This window comes from Harmonia axyridis, chromosome 4 (genome assembly GCF_914767665.1).
Source record: "Harmonia axyridis chromosome 4, icHarAxyr1.1, whole genome shotgun sequence".
Taxonomy (NCBI): Eukaryota; Metazoa; Arthropoda; class Insecta; order Coleoptera; family Coccinellidae; genus Harmonia; species Harmonia axyridis.
In genome coordinates, this window is record NC_059504.1 from 20225215 (window position 1) to 20246374 (window position 21160).

Consider the following 21160-nt stretch of genomic DNA (forward strand, 5'->3'; position numbering starts at 1 on the left):
TACAACTAGGGCAATATGAATACTATATTTCCCGGCAAAGCCAAAGGAATAGGTATATAGGCAACCAAAGGAAATGTATTTATATTTCCGGTCTTGTTATCAGTTTTTCTGATTCGAACAATATTGTTCTGAAAACGAAAAAATATTGGGTAGTGAAGGCCAAACAACGCAACAAAGGGAAATTGGCTCTCAGGGAATTTGCTCAAATTTTTATATGTTGTAAAATTAGTGATGCTGATCAAATATTTTCATATCGATGCTCTAAATTCAACCATTTAGATTAAATAGGGCGCTAAAAATAACTTTTCTAAAATTTCAAATGACCACTTTGAAGAAACTTTTCCGAATATACAGCGTGCCCTACCCAACAGAGGATTTTTTTTTATTAGAACATTAGAAAATGATCAATTGGTTATGGTTACTCGCTTTTTGAACTCGATGAGTTTCCTATTCATGGATGGAAAATAATTTTGATGTAATAAATGTTGACGGCTTGACAAATCTATTATTTCAATAATAAGAACCTGACACCAGGGCCGTCGCTAGGGGGTAGGCAGGGTAGGCGTTCGCCACGGGCGACAAAATTCAAGGGCGACATTTCAAGGTTGAACTACAAAAATTACATGTGTAGAAATTCAAAAAACCAAATGAGATTTAATTCAGTCAGCAACAACATGAAGGAATACCGACAAATTTAATTAACATCAAAAACCATCAAAGGTGCCGCATTATACATTACACTCATAAATATCCAGATGTGGCGTGATCCCCTCATAGTGCTGTTTACGGGTTATTGACGCTAAAAAAATACAGACTTATCAGGCTTATCGGCGTTCGCTTTGCTTGCCGAATTTTATTGCCCATTGTGGTTCTGGATTATTTTCTTTTCAATGGTGATTCCTCAGAATGGAATGCAAAATATAAGAAAACAATTCCATTTCATCACTTCCAACTGATCCTTCTTGAAAAATATAAGAAGTTTCATTATTTCATACCACATTCCATTATTTTATTATATTCTTCATTTTTTTCTCTAGTGTTGGGCGTGGGCGCATTCGAATTAAATAATGGTTCATCCGCATCATCCGATTGTTTTACTCGATAATCTTAAAAAAAAAACAAATTTTCAAGCTTTTTCTAAAATCGAAACTGGGCTAGGAGCCTGAAACTGCAGGGCCCTCTCTAGAGGCGTGGCAAATAATTGAGGGTGGTATTATCAACTTTTTCTGGGAAATCTGGATCACTGGAAGAACTAATTAATAATAGTAGAGGGATACGGATAGGGAGACATGCTTTTGAAATTAAAATCCATGGATTCGTGGATTCCCTTTAATAATAATTAGTAAAAGAATAATGGTCTGATTGCAGTTACTCTCTAATCACAAATTAATAAATTCTTTCCTGATTTTTTAATGAAAAATGGCACAACTAATTCTACTTCTAGCCACATCGCTGAATAGGTAATCAAATTATCTTTCATTTGATGTATTATAATCCATATATTCTCATCTGAAAAAATTTAATAGAGGGGTGTGGGACGAGAAATATCAAATTAAAAAAGCATATGATGAATTACTTTTGAACTTAAAAATCGACGGGTGCGAGGATTTTCCTTAAGTCCTTAATTCTTCGTACAAGAATTATTGACGAGTTACGTTACTTTTTTGGCACCCTGTATAAACCAAATGGAGTATGCATCAATTTTTCATATAGCTAACTCCACTATAGAGAAAAATATTTCTGCACGCACAGAAGATATACCGGTTAGGGTGAGTCCAAATATATTCAAGTTCTGATTTCCAAAAAATTTAGAGATGAAAGATTTTTTGAAAATTTGGGAATAAAAAGAGAAAAGTTAATTTCATTCGAAATTAATTCATTTTGGTTGTTCCCTAAGTAATATTACCAAATCAGATTCATAATTATTTAGATTGCTTCATAATTACGATGAGCAGCCCCAAATAAAACCGTATTTGATTAGGTCATGTTCGGAAAGTACTCGTCTGATGGATGAGATTTCTTGAACAAATGGTTATCAAGCCATCAAATTGGCTTGGCGTAGAACTGTGCTATCATATAGGATAAAATGCTAGTAATTATGGTGGATTTTACTTAAGTACGGTTAGGTACTTAAGTAACATCTGGGCGCATCCACCATAAGTACGGTTAGGTACTTAAGTACCTGATGCGTTTGGGCTTAGAGTAATATGTAGGTAAATACGTTTAAAGAGAATAAAACTTTGTGAATAATGTCAAGCTTTCGAAGTCCTCATCAATCTTTGTATCATAAAACTACACAAAACTAAATGTTAGGATAAAGAAATTAAATAATTCAATATAGCTATTTTGGTATTATCCAGGATATACAAGAAAATAGAGTAGGACTTGAATCATGATCCAGCAACTGTAAGGTTTTAGGTTATACTAAATTTCATCAAAATTATAAAGGGTGTTAGCAAGTTAGTGCGACAAACTTCAGGGGATGGTTCTGTTGAAAAATAATTACAGATTGCTATTTATCTTTTCTCGAAAATGTTTCTTATTGATATTGATTTTAACGAACGACCGTAAATCGTGGAACGCAGTAGTGAAGTCAGCCAAAACCTACCCAGGTTTGTTGAGTTACAAAAGAAGAAGAAAGGTTTTTTATTTCGAAACTGATGTTTTTGTGTTGAAGTTTTACTCACTGAAAAAAATGATACGCTACTGAGATATTTCAAACTAAGATAATTTTTGAATTCCTCTTTCAATTTGTGAATAAAATCTACCACCCTAGCTAGCATCGCTACTAGATAATTTATTGAAGAAATTTTGAGATGTTCAATTTTTTTGCATAAAAATGGCGCCTCGTATGGAAAAACGAATGTTAGATTTTTTTGTCACAAATTGAACGAGAAATTCAAAAACAATTTTAGTTTGAAATATCTCAGTGAAGTATCATTAAAAAAAAGGGATTATTATTATTATTACCCGTATGCGCGCCAATGGTGAACATAAATTTCTAAATTGCATGTCAATAAATGCGCAATAACTACCTCTTGCAACCAACCAAATGTCATTTGAATATCTCGACCGGTTTCAGAACAATAAATTAATAATAAGTTAAAAAAAAATACACCTCGTATCTCGGAATACGAAGAATTTGCTAACGAAAGTTATATAGTAAAATTCCATTGTTCACTCCATGTCGCAATTATTCACTAACACCCTGTATATCCCGTCAATAGATATTTGGAAATTTAATTATTTTATTCGATTATTAACAAGTATTTGTCAAATGTTTGGCGATGAATTAAGAAGTGCCAAATTCATCATAGATACTGAAATATTCGATAGAACAATTTACCATTTCATACACCTTATAGCTTTCATCCATCAATAGGTACAATTAACTTTCTTATACATTCTTTAACATCAACTGAATTTTTGATTTGATTCTTTTCCATATATTGATTTCCAGAGTATTAGAAGGAAATTCCCTAAAGAGGAAATTGATTTTTCAACTTTCACCAATGCGAACCCATCACTTTAGTGTGAATAAATATGTTGATTCTTAAAACAATTCTCCTTATAAGTGAACAAACTCAGAACATTTGTTCCTCATAAGAGAAAGTGGATTGTTATTTTACATTGTTATGTATTTCATGTGTAGCTGCCGATATGTAAATGTAATCACCTGTATAATGGATAGAATAAGAGCCTAGGACAAAACAAACGGTACGTAGGATTCACAGAAACGTACAAGGCAAACTTGATTTCCAGCAGCTATTTCGCATTGGTGACCAATCTTCTGATACACTTAGTTTGGATTTCTACACCTCTGCTTTGATCAACATCCCACAAATCAATATGACGAAAATCAGTGAAGTTTTTAATATTTACGTAATTAGTTCATCATAGTTTTTGTCCAGAGTTTTATATGTGTGTTGTGTATTAGAAAAATGTTAAGTGTTGTTATTTTCCTGATTTTTCTTGTCGGAAATGCTTCAGCCTTTGGGTGAGTTGATTACGAATAAAAAATTCCGATTAGTTTAAAGTTGAAGTTACATTTTGTATTTGACAAGGTGAATTCGAAATTATATTTTGCATTTTATTTACGGTATCTGCCTATACCTAAGCGATTCAGGTATGAGTCATTCTGGTAATTCCAATAAGACTCCTTATTTGATTCAAGGGACAATGTTATTAGTATTCCAAAAAGTTTGATTCGATCGATTTTATAATTGTCAGTATAAAATAAAATCGAGGAAATTCGTTTCGTCATATTCTTTTCTTCCTGTAAATTTCGGGAATGAGTCTATTTGTCATGGCAATTATCATTGTTTATATTTAGAAAAAGTGAATAATTGAATTAATTCAGTGAATTAATGGATATTTCAATAGAGTATGCAATACAAACTGTTGTTACAAATCTATTCAGCAGAAAGAGCGCTTTATAATTTACAAAAATTATACCCACATCAATATTCTACTTGATTGAATACCTAATTATAGTAGTAGTGGGCTACACCTTCAAATCAACTCCAACTATCGCTCTTTGAAATTTCTATTATTACAGATAATTATCAGCAAAATATCACATTATCTATTTTCCAGAGTAAACATTTCAATTTTCAACTATAGATCCGGTTCCGAGTTAAAAACTTGCTCTGTTTTTTTTAATTTATGAGATAGAACGATCATCATAAATAGACAAATGAAGTAGGTACCAACATTCACCAGAATGGTCAATAAAGATATCATTGCAATGAAGACATACGAAATGATATAAAAATTCAAAGCATATAATGCAATCAAAATTGAATTCATTTCTCATTTCACCAATGTAATTTCACCAATATAATGCTGAAATGGAGTTAAACAATACGTATCTATGGGTTCAAAACCAAGTAAAATTGAAATGAAAAATATTAGAGACCAATATGATGAATCAACAACAGTCCAGATAAAAAGGACCATCTTATACTGAAAAATAAAAGAAGTTGATTTCGTGAACTAAACCGGCTTCTGCAAGGCCGACGCGAGTAATTTTGGCCTTCGAAGCAAAGAATTGTTTGGTGCCCCTCAAAAAGCATCAAACCGAAATGACCTACCTCGAAACCACCACCCCTCTCAAAAAAGAGCACCTGTTCTAATGACAATACAGAACTTTCTTCTTCTGATGAATAATCTTGCAATCGTGCGTATAAAAATTAAATTCTAGTCAATGAAGAATATTGAATGCCGATGAATAGGGCGCAAGTACTATATCTGATTTTCACTTCCATGGCACTGTGTACGATCGAAGAAGTGTTACCTATCTTACCACAAGATATATAGGGCGGTAGGGCATGCAAAGTTTCATTATTTCTTCGAAGCTCAATTGGGATTACAAATGTTTTCCGCTGAAAGCATTCGGTTTTTAACAATAACTAGTTTCGAATGCAAAATCAAAGGATTTTTTCATATTATGTCGAAAGTGTGAACATTGGCTTCTAAATAATTTGAAAGCTGAAATAGAAATACATGTGAGATACATAATGATATTATCCCTCTTTCAATGAGGGTAATAGAGAATTCTGTTTATATTGGTTGGGATGCCATGTGTGTACAGGCAGCTTAGTAAAGTTGGTTTGGAGATTTTGCAGGGAATGTTGACAAATGCAGCGGAGCGGAACATCTTCATGTTGTTTTTAAGAATCAAGGTTGAAATATGTAAAGGCGGCCAGCAAACTGGGCCGAATTGCCGCCTATCAAATAGGGGCGCCTGAAACGGTTGCTTCAGTGTTTCACCCTCAACGCTGGCCCTGGGCGTCTGGGAAGAAAATCTAAATTGTTACCAGACTACAAAACAGTTAACACTGATCAAACCTATATTGAACTTTGGAGATGCCTAGTAAATTAATTATAAATATTATTTGAACAGCTCAATCGAAAATTCTTCGCGCCATGACTGATGCACCATGTTATGTTACCAATGCAACACAGCATGATGATTTGAATTTACCTTAGTCAAAGACGTGATACAAAACCGATATGGTAAATAAATGAATAGTTTGAATCATATCGGTTTTTTAACCTGGGCCTCTTTGTCATTATCTCCAATTGACCTCAGATGGGGATAAAGAGGTATCTTCATTGGAGCACTCCTGACCACGCTAAATAGAGTGTCCTTTGCTAACTGATCAGCTTATAGAATATTATTTCGATTGCTAATATACTCATCTTAAAAACTCAATAAATGAAATTAAGATTCGATCTTCGAAGGTTATTATATCGAATTCATCTCCCAAAAATAATTCAAATTAATTAATTTATTCATCATTACGCAATATTTCACTATGTATACATACAATCACTTAGAGATACACATGAGCAGGATTGATTGCCAAACATTCCAGGAATTGTAGATGAATCAAATATGCCTTCTCTTCCTTAAAACAGGACAATACTGTTTGCCAATTTTCTACTATTGTTTCTCTTGTTCCTTCATTCATCATCTCAAGCGATAAATATCGACTCACTGGTGAGAATTTCAGAAGGACCTAAGAAACCTGAATTTTTCAGGGTAGGTTTGAATTTTGAATGCCGTGGTTGAGTTCGTTAATAGTCACATCCGACTAGGGGTTCCGTAAATATGGACGTTGGAAATTTTGTTATCCTGTTAACTTCAAAACTGCATATTTGAGCATGTTAAAAATTTGCATATGGGTGTAAAATAACAATTTCAAGCTCGGTGGAATGTTTTGTTGATCACTCAACCAAAAACAAAGTAAGTCGAAGATGAAATACCTAATATTTCGGTGAAAAACTACGTAGTTGATATTTTGATGAACAACAATTTCGAACTTTATGCAAAATTTCAAGATGATTATAGCAGCATAACCATCAAAAATATAAGAGGAATATTGGAATAATAATATCCAATATTTTCAAAAACAATATCCAATAACATTTTCAAGCTTCTTTCAAACTTTCGAGAGTATAGTCGGTATCAGTATTTGCGTGTATTTATACATAGACGTACAAACTTTGCTTCCGCCGTTTTTTTTCCGAAATTCGAGGCTTTATTGTAAAAACAAATGTATTGGTTATACATTTATGATTCGAAGTATTGTCCATCACTGGCCGATACTTTCTCCCATCTTCCATCTTTCGGGCAGCGTACGAATCCCGCGTTGAAAAAACTGGTCATCTCTTGAAGCGATCCACAAATTGTTCCAATTTTTCACTTCATCATAAGACCGGAAGTGCTGGTCAGCCAGGCCGTTTGCCATTGATCAAAACAAGTGATAGTCCGAAGGAGCAACGTCTGGAGAATACGGCGAGTGGGGTAAGACTTCCCATTTCAACGTTTCCAAGTTTGTCTTGAACACTTCCGGAACATGGGGTCGAGCATTGTCATACTGTGAAATCACTTTCACAAGTCTCTCGTTGTATTGCTTGTCTTTCAATGTTCGGCTCAAACGCATCAATTACGTTCGATAATGATCGCCTGTGATTGTTCAAGTCAATTTTAACAACTCATAATATACGACGCCAAGCTGGTCTCACCAAATACTGAGCAAGACCTTGGAACCGTGAATATTCAATTTGGCCGTCGACGTGGAAGCATGGACGGAATATCTCCATTTTTGTCTCCGCTTGGGATTATCGTAATGAACCCATTTTCCGTCTCCAGTCACAATGCGATGCAGAAATCCCTTCCGTCTTTGCCTTGCAACGTTCACCGTTTTTGAAACGTTGAAACCACTGTCTTTCACTGAAAGCGGCCTCACCATAGGTATTTGAGAGCATTCGATGAGCCTCAGACGCAGATTTCTTCATATTGAAGCAAAAAATTAATACCTCCCGCAAATGACGAAAATTTGGCTCGTAAGCTTACATGTTTAATCGAGCATAACTTTGTGATGACATTACTCAACTAATATTTCGATGGCGATATGTTAACAAATACCTAAGCTTATTATATGACATCTACGATCTATTTATTTCGACTACCACTTACCGCTACAACCATCTATTGCAATACGGCAGAAGCAAAGTTGTACAGGGTGGGCAAATATGCGAGGTAAGCGGCTATATCTCAGGAACCACTCATCGTAGAGACTTGCGGTAAAAATATTTACCACTAAAGTGTACAAGAAAACACACTGGAAATTGTTTTGAAGTTCATACATCTACCGCTAGGGGGCGTAGTAGCTATCGTCGAGTAGAAAAATGAATTTTACTCGAAAATGTTTCATATGAAGTTGAAGAAAAAATATCATCACTGTATCCTTGGAAAATTCTCTTTTTGAATTGTCACTTTCGATTTTACGACATCGAATAAGAGTAGGGGAAAAGGAGAAATCTGACTGATTGAAGTGCCTGTAACTTCAGTTTGGCTCAACATTTTTGAGCAAATTAGATCTCGTCAACAACAAGATCATATCTTGTTGATTGAGGACAAAATATATTCATGATAAATTTGTTTTTGCTGCTTTCGATAGGGGGCGCTTAGTCATAAGTTCATTGTTTTGTTCATTTTACTTCGAAATTTCAAACGTAATGATAGGATTTTCTTAACAAAAACAGAAATTTCATCAAATGTTCATGAAAAAACCTGCAGGTCGCAAAGGTATAGTTTCAGGCGTTCTGAAGTTATGGCCGAAAAAAGATATTCTTCAACTGATGCACGGCGAAAAACCAAATTGTGTCTTCAAGTTCTGACAGAAACAGAAATCCCATCAAATTTGTATGAAAAAACCAGAAGGTCGCAAAGCGATAGCTTTGCGTTCTGGAGTTATGGCCGAAAGAAGACACAATTTAGTTTTTCAGTGCATCATACTATCGAAAGCAGCAAGAACAAATTTATCATGAGTATATTTTGTCCTCAATCAACAAGATATTATCTCCTAGACGGGATCTAATTTGCTCAAAAATGTTTAGCCAAACTGAAGTTACAGGCATTTCAATCAGTCAGATTCCTCCCTTTCCCCTACCCTTATTTGATGTCGTAAAATCAAAAGTGACAATTCAAAAAGATAGAGAATTTTCCAAGGATTACAGTGATGATATTTTTTCAACTTCATATGAAACATTTTCGAGTAAAATTCATTTTTCTACTCGACGATAGCTTTTACGCCCCCTAGCGGTAGAGGTATGAACTTCAAAACAATTTCCAGTGTGTTTTCTTGTACACTTTAGTGATAAAATGTTTTACCGCAAGTCTCTACGATGAATGGATCCTGAGATATAGCCGCTTACCTCGCTTATTTGCCCACCCTGTACAATAATAGAATAACAATTCCAAACTACCTACAAAATTTGGCGGTAATTAGGGCGTTAGATCCATACAAAATTCAAGCAGAATACGCGTGAAATTCAGAAAAACACACACTTGAACTCAGGAGCTCATGGGAGATTCGTTTATGTGATATTAACGCCCTTGAGGCTTATATACACCTATTAAAAGTTATTAGGCTCCAAGATTGCATAAATTAAGGGGCGCTCGAAATCTCCTGACTTCACACCAATGATTTCACATTTTCTTTTGAGATTGCGAGACATGTCGATGTAAAAATATTACATATATCCTTTCATTTTGTGATTATTTTTTTGAAGTCATAATCTTCTGCTTTCTATTTCATTTTTTTCCTACAGTTACTATCAAGCAATTGGATCAAAAAATGTGAGGCCTTTAAGTGACTACCATGCCTCTGTTAGTATAGCAGAAGCACCTGGCCCTACCACAGTTAAAGCTATCATAGAAGGAGTTTCTTACAATGGTTCTCTAGTAAATATTGAAGATGAAAAGCAGATATTGCCATTTAGTTCAAAAGTATTTTCTTTAAGAGTGAGTACATAATTTACAAAGATGCAGTTATTGTATACCTAAATAATTTGATCACTAAATTAATATTTTCAAAGTTACAATACTTTTATACAGTGGCGACGCTAGGGAGGTCCATGGGGCCCTGGCCCCCCTAAAATTTTGCTGGCCCCCTAAAAATTTGACATACTAAGGCTAAAATAAGTAAAAGATTAGCTGAACTATAATTTCGCTTTACTTTGGCCCCCCGAAAAAATTCAGTTCCCCTTGGCCACCCCTGTTTTTGAAAGCTGGCATCACCACTGCTTTTATAAAAAGATAACTGATTTTATCTTTTACCATAAAAACCTTGACATTTCGGAGTACTATAGAAATTGATATATTCCATATATTTCACTCAGTTAGACCAAAGTTTGAAATAAATTCCTACTTCCAGGTTCCTCTCATTCCTCCTGGAGCTTACAGACTTCAGGTACAAGGTCGTGGAGGTATAGACTTTATTTCATATTATCCACTGAACTACCTTGAAAAAAGCTTTTCTGTATTGGTGGAAACTGATAGAGCTGTATACAATCCAGGATCAAAAGCTTCTTTCAGAGTAATAGTATTGGATTCAGAACTTAAGCCTGTTGAGGACACTCAAACAGGACTACTAACTATAGGTGTAAAGGTAAGATAATAAGATTTGGTATTCACACACAAACGTTTTTTTTTCTCTATATTCATCATTATCAACTTTCAGTTAATTCATAATAAAAAATACACCATTCTTCACTAATTTACTAGAGTGCTTCGTACAGTAAATTACTGTTTCACAATAACAAGAACATATTATTTATTACTTCATATCAATTTCACTCGACATTTTGATGAGTAGATTCATCTGAAAATATTTTTTATTATAATAATTACTTAAGTAACTGCAATGAAAACATTCTCTTTCAAATTTCGAAATTCATTATCTCTCAATCTATTACAGGACGCCGAAGGCAACAAAATAAAAATTTGGAATGATGTTCGCATCGTCAAAGGAATATTTTCCAATGAATTCAAATTATCTGACCATCCTGTGTTAGGTACTTGGAACATCACAGTGAAAATTCACGATCAGCAGTATTTCAAAAGCATAAGAGTAGCGAAATACATCATACCTGGTTTCAGAATAGACATCAATACGAAAAAACACATAACTTTTCAAGATGGTAAAATCAGAGCGACTTTAAAAACTTTGTGAGTATTATTCAGAATATATCCATTTCACATTAATATAAACATTTTTATCAAGCAAAAATTGAGGGAATCCGATAAAAACTTATAAATCTATTATCGAATGGTAATTCTGAGGTATAAAGCTTCTTTCTCTTTCTGAGAATGAAATTATATAACTCACATCGATCATATTTGAAAGATATCGATAAGATGACCTGCGAATAACATGACAGCGCTGAAGAGTCTCATAAGGTACTACTTTCTCAGACGGGCAGAGTTCCGAATTGATTTAAATTTATATTTTATTTTGAAAACTTGTGGTGGACCCATATACAGTTTTTGTCGACTTCTTCCATTATTTATGACCGGAGACCTATTATTCTAAACACTTTCAACTTTTTATCTGTTGTCAATGGTCATACATCTGTATTACAACATTTAACGAGTTTATCTGTGATAGAAGTGATCGAATAGATTCGTGGGACTGTTTACATGACATGCTTTCTGCTTTATATGAAATTTCTTGTATAGCTTCCCGCTACTTGTACCTATCTAGTTATAACTCTTTATATTTTTCCAGTTATCATCATGGGCATAAGCTTCAGGGAGAAGCTACCATTAGTGCTTTTCCAACGATTTTCTCTCGAGTAATTCAACCAATTTTCCAAAACCCAATTCGGAAAGTTGTCCCTATTGATGGTTCGGTTGAAGTAGAATTTGACATTGACAAGGATCTCAGACTAAATGATGAATATGAAAGGAATGTCATGCTTGATGTCTCGGTAGAGGAGAAATTGACCGGGCGAAGAGAAAACGCGAGTGTAAATGTTCACATACATAAATACTACCATAGAATTGATCTCATAAAGACGTCAGATTATTTCAAACCAGGACTGAAATACAGGGCATACGTAAGTCTACACTATGTGTTGATCGTAAGCAAATCATATATTCGAAAACACAATATTACTGATGAAGTTACTCACAACAACTGTAATGAAGAAGAATTTAGTTTTTGAGTATGAATCTACTTCCAAAAACATTTCTAATAGGTATGTTTTGCAGGTAAAAGTATCTAGACATGATGAGGAACCGTTTGATCATAACAAAGAAATAATTGTGCGACATGGTTTTTCTATCAGGGATGAAGTACCAGTTGAGAGAAGGTACAAACTCAACAGAAATGGATTCGTCAAATTAGAATTTTTAGCTCCCATGAATGTTTCCAATGACACGGCATTGAGAATAGAGGTAAGTAACAAAAGGTGATGGTAGAACTTTGTGGGTCATTAGATTCGAAATACTACTTAAAATAATGATGATATAAACTTTGACTGTTTACACAGGCACAATTTGGAGATTTGAAGGAAAGGATATCACCAGTTCTAGCTGCAGTATCATTCAGCAAAAATTTCCTTGATGCTTCTCTTGAAACCGATAAACCACTGAGCAATTTGGATATAGAGGTCTCTGTCACTTGCAGCGAACCTATGAATCATTTGAATTATGTTGTTATTGGAAGAGGTGATGTGATAGTTTCGAAGACTTTGCAAATTAATAATGAGAGGGTGAGAATATTTCACATTTATTATTTGACAATCACCTTCAATATACGAAAGTCTATGGAATAATAATGACTCTCATAACTATTTGAATTCAAATCAAATCCAATGCTGATACCTCTTTTTTTGAAACCCTGTTAAAATTTATAAAATCCATAAATAAAATCATAAAGGTATAACTGAAATTTGCATTGATTATCAAGAAACAGATCAATTAATTTCAGAGACTAAAAACATACAAAGAACAAAATCCTTCTCATGGACAAAAATTTTCACGCGAAATGGTAAAAAAAATGGTAAAATCTTCTGGTATATTCAACTCCACAGTGATCTCATGCAACTTTAACCATTTCATCAAATATTTTGATATTTTCTGAACAACTGCTGGCACAGTATATTCCTCATAAAAAAACACTTTTTCAGAATATTATGATAAAATTCAAAGCAGTTCACAGTATGGTGCCTCTCGCTCATTTCATAGTCTCTTATGTCACGAAAAATGGAGAACTGATAGGAGACACTCTGGACATAAGAATAGATGGAATTCTTCAAAATTTTGTGAGAAAAGTTCGCCTATAAATACGAATTTACCTTTTCAATTCATTTTTCTTTGCAGCTGGAAGTGAAACCTAGTTCAACCGAAATAGAACCAGGTGTGGCGTTAGATATTCAAATGAAAGCAAAACCATTTTCCCTTGTTGGGTTAATTGCTGTTGATCACGAAAGTTATATGCTTGGTAGCGATTACAGCTTATCCGAATCATGGCTGACAGATGAGCTTCTTGCGTATGACAGTGCATTGATATCCGAATATTACAAAATCGGAACAGAGCGAGAATCCCGAATTCCTTGGAAACCAGGTGGTAGTAATATCCACAGTGGTGTTCAGGTGAATATCATATAAACGTATATAGAATAAAGAAATACTTTTCCGCTCTTATTGCTCTCAAAATTTCAAATATTTTGAGGTGTGAAACAAAAAATTAAAAAAAGGTAAAAGAACTAGAAGTATTTATATCACCATTATTTCTCTTTCGGAGTTTCGGAGTACCATATAAGACTCTCCAGCGCTGTCAAGTTATTCACGATGATATTTTGTGTAATAAACTTTAATTTTAATTTAATTTTTTTTACATTCATGCAAAAAGCAAAACTTTATTGAACTATATTTAGTGGAAAAAGAAGTTCTTTATTGCACTAGTGCATTAAAGTTTTTATTGCACTCATCTACATTCTACTACTGTCATCATGACAAACAAATATTTCAGCCTGAAGAAAATAACGATGTACAGTTACCAAGTACTAGTACGTTTACAGCAGTAACAAATCAAGAAGTGGATTTAAAAAGTACTTCACTACGAAATATTCATATTGAAAATTGCACCAATTGTTCATTCACTTTCAACATTGAGGGTAAAAATAAAGTTTGAGTTAAATTGTTCGTAACGTATTAGTTCCTGTTTCAATGCAAATCGATATTAATAATAAAGTATTCAAGTTGCGCTTTTCAATTTCCTACACCTAGTGCCGCACCTCAATAAATCATTTTTTGCTTTCTGCATGAACGTAGAAAAAATGTTGTATGCAACTCGTGCAAAAATTGTTTATTGCACTCGACGTGTTGTCCAACTCGGCCTAACGGCTTCGTCGGACAATTTCACGTCGAGTGCAATAAACGTTCACTTTTTGCACTGTTGCATAAATAACTATTTGTGTAATTATTATTGATTCATTATTTATTATCTATCATCAATGTTTTCATATTTTTTAGCTCAACAAGTTCGGAATATTAGGTCTTTCTTTCTAACGAATATATATTTCATTTTTTTGACATTTATTTTCATAATGAATTTCAAAATATATCTACATATAGTATTGAACTGAATACTAACCTAACTTTTTATTGCATGATTTTTTTCAGGATTCTGGATGTGATTTAGTAACAAATGCCCATATTTTAAGGAAGAAGCCAACACGTAATAATAATGAAACTTTATGCATTGTACAGATATTAATTTGAGAACGTTTCAGTTGATGATATATACTTAAGACCAACAATTTACGACAGTAGTACCGTTAAACCTGACAGAGGATTTGGTATCCCCATTCACTCTGTTACTAGGCCTCCTTTAGCAGGACCTTACGCATTCAGTAGAATACCAACACCTGTATGGAATATACCGAAGGTTTACTTACGAAATGAAATTTCTGAGACTTGGTTATTTTCAAATTTCTCTACAAGGTAAAGTTTCTATTATACGTTTCTATTACACAGGCCAACACACATTTTGGTGCCTGCGATTTTTTAACTGTTCCTGAGTAATTTTTGGATGCAGAATGTAAAAAAGTTCTCAGATTATGTCTATCAGATCTAGTTTTTGAGATTTTTTAAAAAATTGTGTATATAATTTACGTTATAACTGTTATAATATATAATATTACTATTTACAGTTAAAAAAAACAAAGACACATGGATTTAAGTATTTATTGCAAAAACTTAATTTACATAATTACATTAGTCACTAATCACATAAAAATTTTCTTTTATACGATTTTCTAGAATGGATTTTACTAGGGCAGTCTCGCTGAAGGCTCCAGCAGTAGTCCGCCATCATGTGGCTATCCCATCGTCCTTGATAACGATCTTCCATAGTTTTAATATCCTGGTGGAATCTTTCCCCCTGTTCTTCACTACAATCACCTGAGTTTTCTGGAAAACGATCTAGGTGGCTGTGGAGGTAGTGAACTTTTATACTCATGTTACAGCCGAGAATATTAAAATTTGAAAGCATAGTTTCCACTAATTCTACGTAATTCTCTGCTTTATGATTGCCAAGAAAATTTTGTACTACTTGAACAAATGAACTCCAAGCGTTAGATTCAGTCTCGTTCATTGATGTGGTGAATTGTGGATCTTTAACAAGTTGCCTTATTTGAGGACCATCAAATATACCAGCTTTTAGTTTTTCCGTGCTAATGCCAGGAAATTTACGTGACAAATACCCAAAACAATTTCCATCTCGATTTAAGGCCTTCACAAATTGCTTCATTAGGCCTAGCTTGATATGCAAGGGCGGAAGTAAGATTTTTTCTCTTGAAACCAAAGGTTCGTTGATCACGTTTTGTATTCCTTGAATCATGACATCTCTTGAAGGCCAATTTTTGTTAACCCAGTGCTCATTTTTAGCTCTGCTGTCCCAAAGGCACAAAAAACAAGGATATTTTGTAAAACCACTCTGCTGTCCAAGGAGGAAGTTAACCATTTTTAAATCAACACAAAATGACCACTGATGTTCTTCGTATTCAATTTTTCTCAAAACTAATGCTATTGTTTCATATTCTTCCTTCATGGTAGTAGAATGACCAATAGGAATTGAGCCATATTTGTTACCGTTATGTAAAAGAACACATTTTAAACATTTGACGATTAAGTACATATTTATCTCTTTATTTGTTGTCCTTTATCAGAAAAAAATATATCATTTAACCTGTAACGTATATCTCAAAAACTAGAGCTGATAGAAAAAATCTGGTGGCATTTTTGGAATCAGCACATTAAAAACATCTAAAATCAGATGTTAGATTTCTGGCACCAAATTTTTTTTTTCATTTTGTTGGCCTGTGTTATTGTTCAATATACTGGCTCCAATGAACGAAAATTATTCTTAGTATGAAGGAAAATTTTGGGGAAATACAAGTTAATGATTTCGATTTGATTCTTAAGGACAAAATATCAATGTCGTTGTTATCAATTTTTAATATAACCGATTTTAAAATTTTTCATTCATCTTATGTTGTAGATACGATGGTACTATTACCACAAGACGACGAATACCAAATAAAATGACAACTTGGAGAATGACAGGTTTTTCTCTTGATCCAGTAGATGGCTTAGGCATCATGACACCAAAACTGTATCGAGCTTCAAAATCTTTTTACATTAGTCTTGATTCACCCTATTCGATTCAGAGAGGAGAAGCTATAAATATACCTGTTCACATTATTAACAACATGGATAAAGATGTGGATGTTGAAGTAACTTTCCACAACCCAGATAAAAACTTTGAGTTCACGACTATTTCCAATGAAATCACTGCCACGAAAAGTTTGTATCAAAATGAAGAAAATAATGAACTAATCATTACCAGCTTCCTAACACAGAAAACAAGGTGAATCATGGGCTATAACGTTTATTGGGTGATTTTCGTTGAACAATTTTGAAAACTTTAATGTATAAGATGTAAGATAGACGACTGACACATGAATATTTGGCATTTTCAACAGCTTCGCTATAATTTTCGCTACAATCATCATCCCATTGAAAACTATTAATTTCCATTCTAAACTTAAAATAACAACAATGTAGCGGATCATCATCACATCTAGTAAATCAGAAAAATGCTTCATTTTGAATAGTTTCACTTAATGAAATAATTATTGATTTTTTTCGAAATGCAATGTTTAAATATTTTCAAGCATCAGAGAAACTTGGCTGACTCATTGAAAACAAAGCGTCAAGTCATTTTTTCATAGAAAAATCCCCAGCTCTGATTATTAGTTGAACAATTTTTGGCAGGAGTGTCATCTCTCAAAATTTTCAAAAGAGTTTTGCGAGTCGTTCTCTATCAATTTTTAAGGAGTGCTCTCTCTAGGGGATTGAGTTGTTTCATCCCGGGACCACTGATAGAATAATCAGAATAGCATATAAATGTTCCCTGCCATATAAACCTCCATATCCATCCCGGAGCGCGGTAACTTTGCCGTAGAACGATTGAGTTTATATCCCAAGGGTTCTGGGAAATTTGCAGCGAAGATCCACCTTAAGAAAATTTAGGTTATGTGATACTTCGATCAAAAGGTTCTTTCGATTTCCTATTCATTATTTTTGTTCATTTTGAGATTCAGTCAATTTTTTTTAGATGATATTATTTTTGGAAATATCACAAATATATTTCTCCAGAATTATTGACGCTTGTATTGGCTACAGTGTTCATAACAAGATAACAATGTTAAAAGTTTTCGTATGTAATAAAAGTTATTTTCAACATTCGTTTTCAATGAGCCACTCTGTATTTTCATTATTCAGATAGGATTCGATCATTATTGCGCTTATTACTCATCCGCATTCCGAGAAAATTAAGTCCTATATGAGATTACTGCGTTTTTCCACATGAAAATTTTATACTGGCTTGATTTTCTCTTCAGATTCATTTATTGAAAATATAACCCTCAAATAGAAATAACTACATCTATTTCATGTTAATCCAATAGGAAGTCAAACTTTATTGTCAAGAATATTACTTAATTTCTTCCATCATCAGTATTGAAAAGTTCCCTTCATTCCACAGATATTGAATCATTCCAAAGAAAACGTGTATCATTGAAAAAACATCAGAATGGTACAGCTTGGTTTATGATCACACCGCTGAAAGTAGGATCGTTAGAGATGAAAGTTTCTGCAAGTAATCCTGTCAGTCAAGATGCCATTTCTGAATTTCTATCAGTAGAGGTTAGTCAGACTACTGTTTTTCATTGATGCAATTATAACAAAACAAAATCTCAAGTGTTCTTTATAAATGACTGGTTGTAGGCTGGCGGAGAAACAGAATATTACTCCAAATCAGAGCTGTTAGATTTGAGATCACAAAAATATGTGAAGAAGCAAATGAATTTCACTATACCAAAAAATACGGTTCCAGAATCCGAAAAGATCGAAGTGGCAGCTATTGGAAACATTTTCGGTCCAACTTTGAGAAATTTGGATAGTGTTATTAGGAAACCTACAGGCTGCGGAGAACAGAATTTGTTGCATATGATGACAAATTTGATCGTACTGAAATATCTTAAAACTGCAAAACAAAAAATGCCTCATATAGAAGAGAAAGCTGTTGGTTATTTGGAAGATAGCTATCAAACGCAACTGTCGTTTAAGAAAAAAGATGGAGCTTTCAGTGTCTATGGAAAGATAAATGACGAAAGCAGTGTTTGGTGAGTAATTTCTACAAAACCATTCGAATATGCCAATGCTTATGCAAATGGATGATTTATCTTCTTCAGCTACGAGTTCTTATAATTAAGAACTCATAGCTGAAGATGATAAATCATCCAGTTGATGAGATTTGGCTATTGTGTTACAAACTTTAAGTTTGTCCTAAAACTTGTCCTGTTCTTTATCTTATTAACGAATTTGCTTCTTCTATCACCACATAACGCTCAGGTATTAGTATTTATTGGCGGTTTCATATTCAGACAAGGAGTCGAAGAGCAAAACACTGCCATAAACGAAAAATTATATCCGTTTCTATTTTGATCATATCACATATCTTTTTCGCTTTCGCTTAGTTAGAAGGCAACATACCGAAGCTCTCTCAAACTGAAACAACAATTTTCCTACAACTGCTATGAAAAGTAGCGTTTTCTGCATAGTTTACTCAATTGCAAAACTATGTATTGCGCATACTGTGGGAAATATTATTCTCCAAGGCACTTTGTCCACACCTCCCTTGGTAGACCAATGAAATTGGACTTTTGAGTCGTTTCTATGGAAACGCAATAAATTAGCACATACTGTCAACGAAGGTCATTTTGATTTGAATCAAGTCCATTACTTGAATTATTGAAATTTGTGCAGTTGTAGGGAATAGTATATTATGCAATAAGTGGGGAAAGTCCAACTTTTCTCGCGAGTGTGGAAGTTTGTGGCTCGAGCCTGAAAAGCGAGTGCCGCAAACACACGAGCGAGAAAAGGACTTTCTCCACATGTTGCACACTATACTTTCCCTAAGACTGCACAAATTTCAATAATTCAAGTAATGGACTTGATTCAAATCAAAATGGCCTTCGTTGACAGTATGTGCTAATTTATTGCGTTTCCATAGAAACGACTCAAAAGCCCAATTTCATTGGTTTACCAAGCGAGGTGTGGGCAAAGTGCCGTGGGGAATAATATTTCCCACAGTATGAGCAATACATAGTTTTGAAATTGAGTGAGCTGTGAAGAATACGCTACTTTCCATAGCAGTTGTAGGAAAAGTATAGTGTGCAACATGTGGAGAAAGTCCTTTTCTCGCTCGTGTGTTTGCGGCACTCGCCTTTCGGGCTCGTGCCACAAACTTCCACACTCGCGAGAAAAGTTGGACTTTCCCCACTTATTGCACAATATACTATTTTAGCATGATAGTTTAGATTTTTGGAGATTATTATTGTGCAGTGTGATGTGAAACACATGAAATTTCTTTCTTCAAATCTGGCCTTCATTTTATGTAACGTTTCGGCACACAAAAGCTTAATACTGATTCTTTGTTCGATATTTTCATCCCTTGTAAAAATCTCAAGATGAAATGAAAGATTCAATAACGTAACTATTAAGATTAAGATTTAATTAAGGAGGTTCCATTTCACTGTGACCTAATGATCTATTGTGCCCCCCATCAGAACTATTCTCTTCATACGGTGATTAACAGCTCGCCTTCCAGTTCCAGAGTTCTAATGAACTCCAATATCAGGGATCGCTTCATGGAGGTTAATTCCTCACTTCTACGAGTTTCGTGCCCAAAGCAGGTTTTGCGTTGACTAGCGATGGCAAGGCATTCCGTCACCAGGTGATTCGAAGTTTCTTCCTCCTCCACACAGAATCTGCACTCGTCATTTTCTGTTAGACCCATTCTTATGAGGTGTTTCCTAAGGCGGCAATGCCCTGTGAGGAATCCAGTGAGAAGGTGTAGCATATTTTTACTAAGATCCAGATACTTCTTGTATCTCGTAGAGTAAAAGTTTCGAAGAAACTTTTTGGAGTTATCCAAATCAGGAAGATTTCGCCAGAGTATTTCTCTTTCGGTTTCTTCCTTCTCCTGAAACTGTATCTTGTAGGTGCCTTTGTCTACGCTACAGAAAGGTTCCGGGCCGATGAAAGAAGTTTGTGCTCCATTTCTGGCGAGAGTGTTGGCCTCTCCATTCCTTCTAATTCCCGAGTGGCCGGGAAGCCAGATTAAAAGATTATTCTTGCTCATTTTATTGAGTTTTCTTCTGCACTCCAATACCATCTTATAAATCAAATAATTTGATAACTTTGTGTCTAATCCTTCACAATAATATATCTGTATGATATATTTAGTTTATTTTTGTCTTGGAATATATTTCAATTCTAAAATTGACAAATTTAATAATCAACCAAAAGAAAATTCAAAATGACTAAAATTGTACAAATTGAGTAAACGGTTAACAAATTGAACAACTAAATTAACATAAAGACAGACGTACGTTTCGGAATTTTTGTATTCAATAATACAATTTTTCCTCATCAGTGTTTAGTTCAACGAAATTATTGAATTTACAAACTCACCACGTGTATATCCACTTCAATTCCGAAACGTACGTCTATCTTTATGTTAATTTAGTTGTTCAATTTGTTAACCGTTTACTCAATTTGTACAGTTTTAGTCATTTTGAATTTTCTTTTGGTTGATTATTAAATTTGTCAATTTTAGAATTGGAATATATTCCAAGACAAAAATAAACTAAATATATCATACAGATATATTATTGTGAAGGATTAGACACAAAGTTGTCAAATTATTTGATTCATATTAAATATCCT

The 21160-nt window shown here is 34.0% G+C and overlaps 1 protein-coding gene across 1 annotated transcript in view; it reads left to right on the top strand.

Annotated features, from left to right (window-relative positions):
- Nucleotides 1-3591: 3591 nt before the first annotated feature.
- LOC123678902 (CD109 antigen) overlaps nucleotides 3592-21160 on the top strand; it is a 52011-nt gene continuing 34442 nt past the window's right edge. Inside the window, exons 1-14 of the mRNA XM_045616168.1 lie at nucleotides 3592-3997; nucleotides 9625-9817; nucleotides 10230-10463; nucleotides 10773-11023; nucleotides 11583-11913; nucleotides 12068-12253; nucleotides 12349-12570; nucleotides 12988-13122; nucleotides 13181-13453; nucleotides 14486-14540; nucleotides 14596-14806; nucleotides 16365-16669; nucleotides 17913-18073; nucleotides 18155-18552. Of these exons, the coding sequence (XP_045472124.1) occupies nucleotides 3942-3997; nucleotides 9625-9817; nucleotides 10230-10463; nucleotides 10773-11023; nucleotides 11583-11913; nucleotides 12068-12253; nucleotides 12349-12570; nucleotides 12988-13122; nucleotides 13181-13453; nucleotides 14486-14540; nucleotides 14596-14806; nucleotides 16365-16669; nucleotides 17913-18073; nucleotides 18155-18552 (3011 nt within the window). The 5' untranslated portion in view covers nucleotides 3592-3941. The remainder of the gene's footprint in view (nucleotides 3998-9624; nucleotides 9818-10229; nucleotides 10464-10772; nucleotides 11024-11582; nucleotides 11914-12067; nucleotides 12254-12348; nucleotides 12571-12987; nucleotides 13123-13180; nucleotides 13454-14485; nucleotides 14541-14595; nucleotides 14807-16364; nucleotides 16670-17912; nucleotides 18074-18154; nucleotides 18553-21160) is intronic.